The sequence below is a fragment of the Schistosoma mansoni genome (genome assembly GCF_000237925.1).
Source record: "Schistosoma mansoni, WGS project CABG00000000 data, supercontig 0132, strain Puerto Rico, whole genome shotgun sequence".
Classification (NCBI taxonomy): domain Eukaryota; kingdom Metazoa; phylum Platyhelminthes; class Trematoda; order Strigeidida; family Schistosomatidae; genus Schistosoma; species Schistosoma mansoni.
In genome coordinates, this window is record NW_017386037.1 from 541365 (window position 1) to 554021 (window position 12657).

At 36.3% G+C, this 12657-nt stretch overlaps 1 protein-coding gene across 1 annotated transcript in view; it reads right to left on the reverse strand.

Annotated features, from left to right (window-relative positions):
* Smp_090090 (serpin, putative) overlaps nt 1-4296 on the reverse strand; it is a gene marked incomplete at both ends in the record, with an annotated part of 11584 nt that extends 7288 nt beyond the window's left edge. The window contains 2 exons of the mRNA XM_018789875.1: nt 1350-1693; nt 4215-4296. Coding sequence (XP_018646422.1) covers nt 1350-1693; nt 4215-4296 — 426 coding nt within the window. The remainder of the gene's footprint in view (nt 1-1349; nt 1694-4214) is intronic.
* Between the last annotated feature and the right edge of the window lie 8361 nt (nt 4297-12657).

The window sequence follows — 12657 nt, forward strand, 5'->3', positions numbered from 1 at the left end:
TAGCTGCACAGAGCCCCCGCGGTGCCGCCCGCGCCGCACTTTCTTGCTCATGCGTGGGCCTCCTCAGAAGGGCGCACCCACGACGTCGCCTCGCGAGGTTTGAACCCAGGACCTACCAGTCTCGAGCCAGAGATTTCACTGCTGAGGAGCCCCATAATAGGACGAAACGACCGTCCAGCGCTTCCAGGTTTTCCATGGTGGTCTAGCTTCAGTTGACTCATGCTTTCAACTATGAAAAGACTAAATCTCCGCAAAACCCCTTCTGACTTTTTATATTGTTTCACAATAATCTTGAATTATGAATTTTACCAACACAAGATGGGTAAAGATTTTGAAATCTAATTATACATTATTAGTTGTTATTACAGTCTCCTTTATTGACTTCTACAAACGTCACACTACATTGTACATCACCTGGAACCAATTATGTTGGATATTAGATATAAATTAAAGGGTCTTAATCTATTATATTCATTGAGAGACTTCAAGGATCTTAGTCTTATACTTCGTTTGGTGATTGATGTTTACAATTGATAGATCTTAAAATAGGATAAAATAACAATCCAGTCCTCTCTTAAGTTACCATTAATTTATCACGAACCTGTTACTCGGTTCTCTATCATTAATGTCGCAGCTATACTCGTATAACTATTTCTTAATTATGTTGATTGATGAAGGTACTCTATGTTGTTGTATAGTTATGTAGAATGTAGAACTTTATTGAGATGAAGAACTGATGAAAGTCAGGTAATCATTGAAAATCCGGAAGAACTGGATGATCGCTTCGTCGTACATGATTTCAATAAAAACTACATAATCAGGAGTTTCTACCAGTTGAGTTGAGTTTTTTCCAAACCATCAGGTGAGCAACCATAGAGGAACTACATACTGAACAAGCAATCGTTAGTTATTATTCTCAACCATCATCTTACCGTCATTGTTTAGCAGTATACCATTGATACTAGATAGGAAGTTCAGGTGAATTGATGGATACTCGGACTAGATCAACAAAACTCCTTTCTTGTATTACTATCCGATCTCACGGGGCTCAAAAACAACTACAAGAAATCTGTTTCCTACCAACATATGCTAAAGTTTAAACAATGGTAATAACAAGCTTGATTAATTATACAGACTAGTACAAATGTTTCATCATACCGCCATATACTACTTATGTGGATATAAGTAACCCACACCACACTATCACTCAACTATTCATGATACCTGAGAAACATTTTTCTCAAAGCTCAATTTTAACTCTTTCTTAACTTATTTGAAGTTATCCATGTGTGTGCATTTCATGTACTGAATTTCTATGAATTAGGATATTGTATGAAAACGGAACTTACTCTATGTATATTCTCATCGAAATATTCTGATAGTAGTTGTTCAAATTCTCCATTAATCTGCAAATCATCACTTGCATATATTCCATTAGCTAATGTAATAACTTGACTCAATTCATTATCTATATATGTTATTTCTGCAGATAATGAATCTAATGTTGATCTATATAACCATACTGAATCTGATGCAAGACTTTCCCAGTCATTATTATCGTTATGATGATGATCATATTTGCCAAGAATTGCATTACCAATCTCCAATGATGTATTTTTTCTAGGTCCACCTGAACCTAATAGAGCACATAGCATAAAAAATACTCCAAATGGAGAAGTTACAAGATTTCCTTCTGAAATAAGTAAATAAATAACATTTAACGATACTAAGATCGTGTTCCAATTGTTTTGTGACAATCAATTTACCATTCCAGAGTAAAATAAAACAAAGACAATCAGCTGGAATTACATCCCACACATAATCTGAATGATTTAGTCGAGAAACTCAAAGATCATTCTAAACATTATTAGTACACCGCATGGAATTAATTTTGAACAAACTATTGATACCGTGTTTATGAACATTTTCTAGCTAAGGCCATAAGTTGAGATAAAATGGTGGTTGGAGGTGGTCAACAGAAAACCCTGGACCAGGGTTTCGTACTACTTAACACTCGTCAGCAAGGTGTACCTGTAATCTTGAGAGAACTTGATACACATGACATTGATCACCACCCAGTGATCAATCAATTGTGATTAAGGCCATAAGTTATTACCTAAATGGGTTATAGATTGAGCATTAGTCGATAAGTTTTAGTAATCTTGTAAGATTAAAACAATTCATATAAGATATTTCATACCTGAAACTATCAAACTATAAGGGGTACAAAAATCTAAATTCACCAGAGTGTGGTGTGTGGGTTACTTATATCCACATAAGTAGTATATGGTGATGGTCAGATGTAGAATGTATTTCACTAGAAGATTGATAAGGAAAGAACCAACAAGGAACGCTATTGGTATGAAAATGCATGAACAATGAAATCAGAGAAGATCGACTGATATTTGCAGAAGGAACAGTGAAAATTGAGACGATTGATCGAGTGATTGCAAATTAACTATTCACTGTATGGTTGTTAGATTTTACCGAGATAGTCTGTAATTGTGGGTTTGACTGTCCCCACTCGTGTTCTTGCTCATTACAAGAGTTCATAATCTTTTGTTTTTGAAAATACAAACAGCTTTCCAACTCCACTTTTTACTATCTATTATTAACTCATATTTGTCTCATACGTTAATCCATTTAACCACCTCAATTTCAATTCTGTCACCTGTAGACTTTATGATTTCTCATTACAACTACAGAAAATAACAACTCTGTGCTCACTGGTTAAGTGCTTTGAACTGATCAAAACTATTTCTTAATAGCAACTACGTTTAAATCTGTTATATCCCGTGGGGATTTATGAATGGTAACTTTTGAGAACTATTCATGGACCAATATGAGATGTATATTTCCTATTGTATAATTAGTAAGTAACTAAACTATTCATATTCATGTTCCTCTTATTATAAGCTTTATTTTGACCCATAAACTATTATTATACGATTTACCATTCTTGAGTTATCCCCAGTCTATTGATTACTGTTCCCCACATTCACAGCCACTTTGGGCTGGATCTTGTATAAATGCTATTTTCTGCTTTATGGTACGATGTGATCTGTTTGATTGGTATATAAACTCAGTATGTTTGAAATATAGTGATTCATACCGCAGAGGCTGTTATTGGTGTTCTGGTCTTAACTGGTTGGTCTAGGCAGATAACAGGACCGATAAGTGCTCTAGACTGCTCGTACGGGTTTCGTGTGTCACTGGTCTGATCAATAAATCATTGTTATCTAATTGGTGGCATCGTCACGTCATATATAAACAGGGCAATCAGGCACAGAAGATAAAACAAAAACTAAATTTATTTTCACTCCCTTTCTCTCTTTCTATCTCTCTGTTTTTAAGACGTTGATTTTAGTCTTTACTAATTATATAACAGATCAATTAAGGACATATTGTATTAATGTTAACCTTATTGATTTCAATATCCGATTTGTGAGGACGGTCCACAGGTGAAGTTGAGGAAGCTCTAAGAAGCCTAGAAGGAGCCGAACATATTCCATCCAATCAGCTTTTGGAAGGATGCTCAAGAATCACTACGTGTAGCTTCCCTACTGGACAATGCTGATAACTCCCTGTGTACGGATTGGATAACTATAATAATGATTTCGTTTCTACTAAAAACTATAAATACCTGACAGTTTTGTTCCATAATTGACACTGTTTGGAATAACATTCCATGTACATGTCTTCTGTCTTCTGAGTCTTCAACTTCGGAGGGTTCTAGGGTTCTAGTGCTAAGGTACTACACAACGTACTAGGAATCTAAGTTCATGATATAACACTATTATTAAAAAAATATGAAAACATATCAAAGATTGTAAGCAAAGATGGATAGTGGCTGGCAGTGGAATCCAGGACGCGCGTTTCGTCATATTCGGGACTCGTCAGCTGGATGTACCTGCATCTCACAGTTAATGTTCACTCTGAGACTCAAACCCATAACCGTTCGCTTCAAACGCCAACGCGTTATCTACTCAGCTACTGAGTCCATCTTTTCTTACAATGCTTATGAAATAAGGTTATGTCGAGGTAATACTCACAGTATGCACATATGTCAATAAGAGACTGACCACTTGCAGTTCTAAACATCAATGAAAAAATTCAAACAATTAACACTAAGTGAATTTGAACTTATCAATAGTTTCCATTAATAAATTATATTCAACACCTTCAAACCACAATAAACCATTAATAATACTTACCTGTCATAGATAGAGAATGATTGATGAAGGATTGTGTAAAGTAATTTGGATCATATTCATGATTTCCTATACGAATACACATAATTGAAATATATTGAACTCTGTATTGAAATAGTTCTACATTTGATCAGTATTTATGATAGTATTCATATCATCCCACCCACCTATATGATGAAGGTTTGTTTTTCTTGATATATATATACTACTGATTCGATACAAAAAGTATTACCAATACATTGGAAGTTCAAAACAAAGTGATATGTGACCTAATTTACTTAATTGACCTAACTACATTATGTAAACAGATTGTTACATTGGAATCTGTGAATTAGACTAATATGTTTATTATTTATTTAAACACATAAATATTCGAACAAGGAAGCACCAGATACATATGCGCCTCACAAATCTCATTTGATTTGTATGAGGGCTGTGATACTGCCCGGGTGCCCAAACAGAAACAGGTGGTTTTCTTAGGGAGCCACACCCAGAGCCTTTGACCTAAAGGTCTGATCCACAAGGCAGTGGAGCTTCAGAAGGAGCTGCAGTCCCATGCTAGCCGCTGACCAACGATTGATTCATACGCCATGTTTTCCTCCAGGATACTGGAGTCGATGTGCACCATTGGTTTGGAATCAGGGATTTCCAACTCCCCTAGGTGGACTTTCCGTGTCCACCAACCCGGTTAAAGCGTCGGACATTAGCTTTTCGTCCTCTCAATTTCGTAAACAACACCTTGGTGCGAGATGGCAATGATTAGGACTTCCCTGGCAGAGGCTATATACGCGTGGCCATGTGAGAGCATTTGGAGAGGGAGAGCGAACTCTCCCCACTCTCGGCCGTACTAGGGTATTTGGAGGTCTTGTTAACATTTTCAATCTTACATTTATAATAGTCTCAGATACTGAAATTGAGAATAATTTTTGAAAATAACATTCCTGTTACAAGTATAGTCTGAAGTTTTTCGAAGGTCATGAAACCATTTTGTACTAATGTTGTGTGTGTGATACTGATGTCGACAAATATAAGTAGTATGTAACATCAATCGGAAGTGAAATATTTGGTGGTAGAAAGATTTAGAAGATCAAAGAAAAGAGAAAGATAATAGTGAAGGATTGATGTGGAAACGAAAGAACAATGAAGTAGGAGACAATTGATTAACATTTTGCAAATCAATTGTTTACTGGATGAATCAGAGATTTTACTAAGGGATTCTTTAAGTTTGCCTTCTAATACATTTGGTTGTCCCGACTTATGTTCTCGTTCACTACATTAAGAGACTGATCATTTATGTATATCTATTGTTTCTGAACGTTCAAAGTACGAAGTAGATTCATTCAATCTCGAAATATATTCGAATTCAAGTATATGGCGAATTGTATAAGTATGTAATCAGTTCCTATTTGAGAATCATTGCCTACATATGATGTAGAATTATGGTCCGATTCCAACTAGTCAACAATAGGTTTAGTTAGTAAATTGATTTCGACGGTTCTTATAAATCGCTGATTGTGATCAAAAATAAGCATATGAGAACTACGCAAGATACTTCGGATCAGATGACCAGACACTATCAGCAACAAGTTAATGTGGGAGACAACAAACCAGATTCCAGCAGAGGAAGAAAACAGGAAGAAGCGCTGGAAGTGGATAGAACACACATTGAGAAAATCACCTAATTGCGTCACAAGACAAGCCCTCACATGGAATCCTGAAGGTCAAAGGAGAAGAGGAGAACACATTACGTCGAGAAATAGAGACAGACATGAGAAGAATGAACAAGAACTGGATAGAACTAGAAAAGAAGGCCCAGGACAGAGTGGGTTTGAGAATGGTTGTCGGCGGCCTATGCTCCATTGGGAGTAACAGGCGTAAGTAAGTAAAAGTAAGTAACTTTTTTTCGTTCTCCTTACTTAAACGAAAATCTAGAAACCGACCATATAAACCATTGGAGTTCGATAATACATCTATTCACACAATATGAAGGTGATAACTTACTTTTTAAAAGTCATGTATGATATACAGAAGGTGAATAGTCACATATCACTGTCATACAAACACGTATTAAACATGCTCAAGTTTAAACCTCATTTGGTTGATCAATGAAGTGTATGGTTAACCGAATAAATGAAAGATTAAAAGAGTTCATCTATTCATAGATCAGAATGAACTACGTAAGTGTACAACAATATTAATTAGGACATGATCATATTTTTCAATAAACATGTGAATATGGCGTATCACAGATGGAATCGGATAATTAGTATCTATCCAAAATATATCATTTACAATTATTTTTAGTGTTGGCATCGACTAAATATTACAAGTATGTTGTGTCTTTGATAATCAAATATTAACGTGAATTCTAATGATAGTGATAAGTTATCAAATAAATATGTGAACTGATGGAGCTTCAATGTTGCGGTAAAATAACATAAACTCCTTTTAACAATTTCCTCGACAACACGCATACATCAACAACAAAAATCATCTTACATGAAACCGAATGACATCCAAAGAGGGGATAATCATATAGAAGACTCGCCCAAACAAATCATTTTCCGGAAATGTTAGGTAAACCTAATTGCTGATCAAGATCATTTGGAAAGTCAGATGTGTAACTAAGTGGGTCATTTATCTGTCTGAGAACATCACCAAGGTATTTCTATCTGAGTCACTCCTGTGTGAAATATATATTTATTGATTGAAAGTAGACAATAACATCTACCGGCTTGGCGGTCTATAGTTTAAGCGTTCACGTGTGAGGCTGAAGGATTTGGATTCTAGTCTTATTAGCGGGACTATGAGTGCACTCCAATGAGGAGTCCTTTACTGTGACGAAATGGCTGTCCAATGCTTTCAGGTTTTGGTAGCAGTCTAGGTCAAATCGGTTCATGATTTCAACTCAGTTGGTGATTGTTTACGAAAGTTCATTTGAAGCTTCACGGTGCATCATGGATTCTTTCTGGTAATATACATACTTACTTACGCCTGTTAACCCTCGTCAAGCAGCATAGGCCATACACCAGCATTCTCAATGTAATACTTTCCTAAACAGTCCTTTCCAGTTGTTATTCATCCTTTTCACATGTACTTCTATTTCCTGACGTAATATACTCTTTGGCCTTCCAATTTTCCGCTTCCCTTCAGAATTCTATGTTAGGGCTTGCTTCGTGATGCAGTTTGGTGATTTCTTCAATGTATGTCGTATCCACTTCCAACGCCTTTCCCTAATTTCCTCTTCATCTGGAATGCACATAGATTTGAAAATCTCTTATCATTTTCATTTCTCTCTCCTAGTCCATGTTGTCCAATTATATCTTCATATCTCGTGTTGTCCAGTCCGATTATAGCATTTAGATCTCCCATCAGGATGGTGAGGTCCTTTCTTGAGCACTTCACTATAATTGATTGCAGCCTTTCATAGAATTGATCTTTATCGTCGTCGTTGCTATGATTGGTGGGTGCACAACATTGGATAACATTCATTGTGATCCCTTCCTTCTTTTTTTTAATGATGCTTTGATAATTCTAGATCCATGAGTTTCCCATCCTACAAGTACATTTTGTGCTTCTCTGGACAGCATAAGAGCAACTCCCTGAGTGTGTGGAGCATTTTCTCCTTAGTGACCGGAGTACACTAGCACCTCTTCCGCATCTAGACTTTGTTGTCCAGCTTGAGTTCAATAGGTTCCGCTGATTCCAAGTACTGCCAATTTGTATTTCCTCATTTCCGTTGCTATTTGACTGGTCTTCCCTGTCTTCCACATTGTCCATACGTTCCATGTGCCTATAAAAATTGTTATTCTGATTGTTAGAAAGGGCATCGGCTACATGACTTTCGAAGGATTTCGGCTTTTATCATGAGGCGTTATAATTCTTCCTTCAACTGGAAAGGCAGAGTTGAAATTGTTTAATTTGTCTAATCTGGTTGACGTTTTTTTATCAAGATTTTTTTCTACGGAATGAGGTTGCCAACCTCATGCCCAACCCTCCTTCTTTTTGTTGGCTTCGGATCAGCAATAACGGCGATATGTTAAAATTATTTTTAAAAATGTTCCGAATAAAGGAACCTCTTTTAAAACCTGCTATTACAATGTACCTATATTTGCGTCCAGAGAAAATGTATTCAAGCGCTTCTTTTATTTTGACGTAGATTTGTTCTCTGAGCTGGATGGTTTGGTCGTGGAGCTTTCATCGTCCTTCTGAACGATATTATGAGCACAAACTTCGGGTAGAAGTCCTTTATTTTGACCAACTTATGTTCTATTTAGTTGACAATCGGTTTAATAATATGATGGCATAACTTGATTAATTTCAATCAATCCACGACATTGTGCAACTACCTGTCGCAAACCCATATTCGTATTATTATAAATTATCATCATCATTGAATTACCTTTTATTGTATGATAAGTCTCTCTTATTTAGACTAATCACTTTGTTTATAAATGACAATATCAAGTTCTTATACCTTTATTCAGTGAGTTGGCCAATGGTTCCGTTTTCTGGAATTTGTTCAGTTGGATTTTAGTGATTGATTATATGATATTTAACTTTGGTTGCGTTCATACTGTGGTGTGGTCTACTTATATCCATATAAGTAGTATATGTTGATGGTCAGACATAGAATGTATTTGACAGAAGATCGATAAGAAAAGAACTGAAATGAAGCGCAATTGGTAAGAAAATGCATAAACAATGGAATTAGAGAAGATAAACTGATGTTTACAGAAGGAACAGTGAAGATTGAGACGATTGTTTGTTATTTTGCAAGTTAACTGTTTGCTGTATGGTTATCAGAATTTAGTGAGATAGTCTGTAATGCTGTGCCTAAATACATTCGATGGTCCCAACTAGTGTTTTCGTTCACTAGAATACGTCTTCTAGTTTTATTACCCAATTAAGTTTTCAAAACACTTTAAGTTGGCATAATATACGTGTAATATATATTTGTACATGATATATTTTGGACAGACACTAATTATCCGATTCCATCTGTGATACGCCATACTCACATGTTAATTAAAAATATGATCATGTGGTAATTAGTATTGTTGTACACTTACGTAGTTCACAATTGATTGATCACTGGGGTGTTGATCAATGTCATGCGTATCAAGTCCTTCTTAGTGCTGATCGAATGCTATCGATCAAGTTGCAATGTGGCCACTAGTCTAGGTGGCTCGACACTGCGTGAACTATGTTGAGATAAGATGGTGGTTGGAGGTGGTCAACAGGAAACCCTGGACCCGATAGATAGCATTTGATCAGCACTAAGAAGGACTTGACACGCATGACATTCATCACCACTCAGTGATCAATCAATCGTGATTACATCTTAGTCCTTCAGGAGGTCGGTCGCGGCCCGAGTAGCTCAGTGGTAATGTCTCTGACTGTGAAGCTGAGTGACATGAGATCGAATCCGTCAGGGAGCACCAGTTCCCTGAAGATTACAGGTACACCTTGCTGAATAGTGCCAAGTAGTTTGAAACCCAGGTCCAGGGTTTCCTGTTGATCGTAGTTCATTCTGATCTATGAATTGATGAATTCTCCTAATCTTTCATTTGTTCGGTTACCTATATATTCCACTTGTCAACCAAATGACGTCTAAACTTGAGTATGTTTATTACATGTATGTATGACAGTGATATGTATATCATACACTACTTCTAAATAATGAGTTATCACCTTCATATTCTTTGAATAGATGTATTATCGAACTCCAATGGTTTATATGGTCGGTTTCTAGATTTTTCGTTACGTTTAACTAAACAGAACAAGATAAAATTCTCATATGCTGGTTTTTGATCTTAATCGGTCGAAATAAATGTACTAACTAATCCTATTACTGACTAGTTTGAATCGGACCATAATCCTACGTCACATCTAGGTAACGATTTTCACATAGGAACTGATTACATACTTATACACTTCGCCATACACTTGAATTTGAATATATTTCAAGATTGAATGAAAATGTGAGTTACCACCTTAATATTGTGTGAATATAAGTATAGTCGAACTGCAGTGCTTCTTATGTGAGCTATATGTTTTTGTTTTTTTCCCGTTGTTCAGTATCCACCTTTTGATATCCGTTTTTTCTGAATATGTTAACAGGAATGTTTCGTAGTATTTTTTTAGCATATATGTCTCAGTAACATCAAAATCTTTCGTTTATTTTGGATGCAACCGTGGTGACTCAAATTCGACCAAGTCATACTACGTTTATATCCTTCAGGCAGTATTAAGAGAACAATTACAAGTGCTTTTTATAAACTCCTAAATGATCGAACTGATTAGCCTATAGGTGCTACGAATTAAGTTTTTGTGGATTGAATAGTTTTAGGCATCCATTTATTCAAGCCTTAACTCTGTGTACAAAATGAACATGTTCCATCTCTCTTTATTTACTTCGGACTGATCAGTGAGTTGTTCCAATATCATATTTATCATATCGTTCATTATAAATCAAATTCAGTTAATCCAATTAAAATGTTGCCACTTGTCTAAGGGACTTGTCATGACGTGTACTATGTTGAGATGTCAAGTCTTCGGAGTTTGTCGAAAGAAAACCTCGAAACTATATTTCGTGTTACTTAGTACTAACAAACAAGGTGTACCTATAGTTTCGAAAAAATTGGTGCTCTCTGGTTCGGGGTTCCTTGTTGACGATATCCAACCGTTTAACACCTTAGCATAATATACACGTCGTTGAATCACTTGAAATAGTGATCACATTGCAACTTAATCGATTAAATTCCATTGGCTCATATGAAACTAAACAAACGTGAAATTAGTCACCGCTCATTGGTAAGTCAGTTGCAATCATCTCGGTCCTACAATAGACCAATCACCACCAGAGTAACTCAGTGGTAACATCCCTGGTTGTTATGTTGGATAATACGGGTTCGAGTAGCTTAAGAAACATCACTTCCCTCGACATCACAGATATGCGTTCCGATGACTGTCAAACAAAGGGGAATTGTAACAATAATGAAATTCAAAGAATCATGCAGCATTTAAAGGACAACTGAATGAAGATGTGCAAATAATGTACTTAATGCATGATTTTCATATTTTATGAAGGCACTCTATAATTTCTCATCATACACTAAATTGGTTTTTCCCACTTAAGCCTCTATACATTCCATTACCATATCTTGCCAATATTTCTATCACCTCTTAAGTTTTGATACGTACTGGGTTCAAGACGGCTCTAATTTCTAACAGGCTCATATATATTAACTGAATAGAATTACAACTGAACAACTTCGGTAAATAGTCAACAGGAAACCCTAAACCTAGGTTTCGTGCTATTTGGCACTCATCAGCAAGATGTACCTATAATCTTGAAGGAACTAATGCTCCCTGACGGATTCGACCTCATGTCACCCAGCTTCATAGTCAGTGATATTATCACTGAGCCATATGTGCTGCAACTGACTTTCTGTATGACTGAGATATATTTACAATTGTTTAATCACTGGGTTGTGATCAATGTCCAGGGTTTCCTGATGACTACCTCCAACCACCATCTTATGGGAAAAATTATTAGTGACGAACTATCCAACTATTTATTGACTGAACAATTTATTGATGATTCGCAACATGGATTTCTTAAAAATCGATCTTGTATGACATGTCATTTTGACTTCTTTAATTTAGTCTATTCTCTTCGTAGCCAAGGATATCTAGTATTAGTGCTATACCTGGACATTTCTAAGGCCTTCGACATGGTCAACCACCAACTTCTCATAGGTAAACTCGCATCTTATGGGGTCCAAAACCCGTTACTAGCCTGGTTTGATTCCTTCCTCAGCAATCGACATCAAATAGTTAAAATCAACTCTTCATTGTCTAATGCTGTCCCTGTTGAAAGTAGGGTAATTCATGGTAGTGTCTTAGGTCCTTTGCTCTTTATAGTTTTCATTAATGATATTTGTGAGTGTTTTAGTGAGGGTAAGTCCCTTTTGTATGCTGATAATCTTAAGGTGGTGTACTCATTTTCTCCACATGAGCTGAGCAATATTCAAAATTGTATCATCACGGAGGTTAACAAGGTAGCACAGTGATGCTCGACATGGCAACTGGAGCTCAATACAGCTAAATGTGGATGGTTATGCTTCAGTGATACATCACTCAACCTCGATCTCACCATAAATGGTGAAGTGTTATCTAGGTTACACACAGTAGTAGATCTAGGACTTAGGTACTCCGACGACTTGTCGTTTACTGAACAGATAATGAAACAAACGTCCAAGTCTCAACGCCTTATAGGTTACATAACTCAGAACCTTCATAACAGCGAATCTCATATATTAATGTACAAAGTCTGTGTTCGACCACTCCTCGAATACTGCGCGTTTCTCCTTAGTAGCACGCGCATAAAGGATAAATTAAGACTGGAATCAGTACAGAAACGATTTACACTTCGTACTCT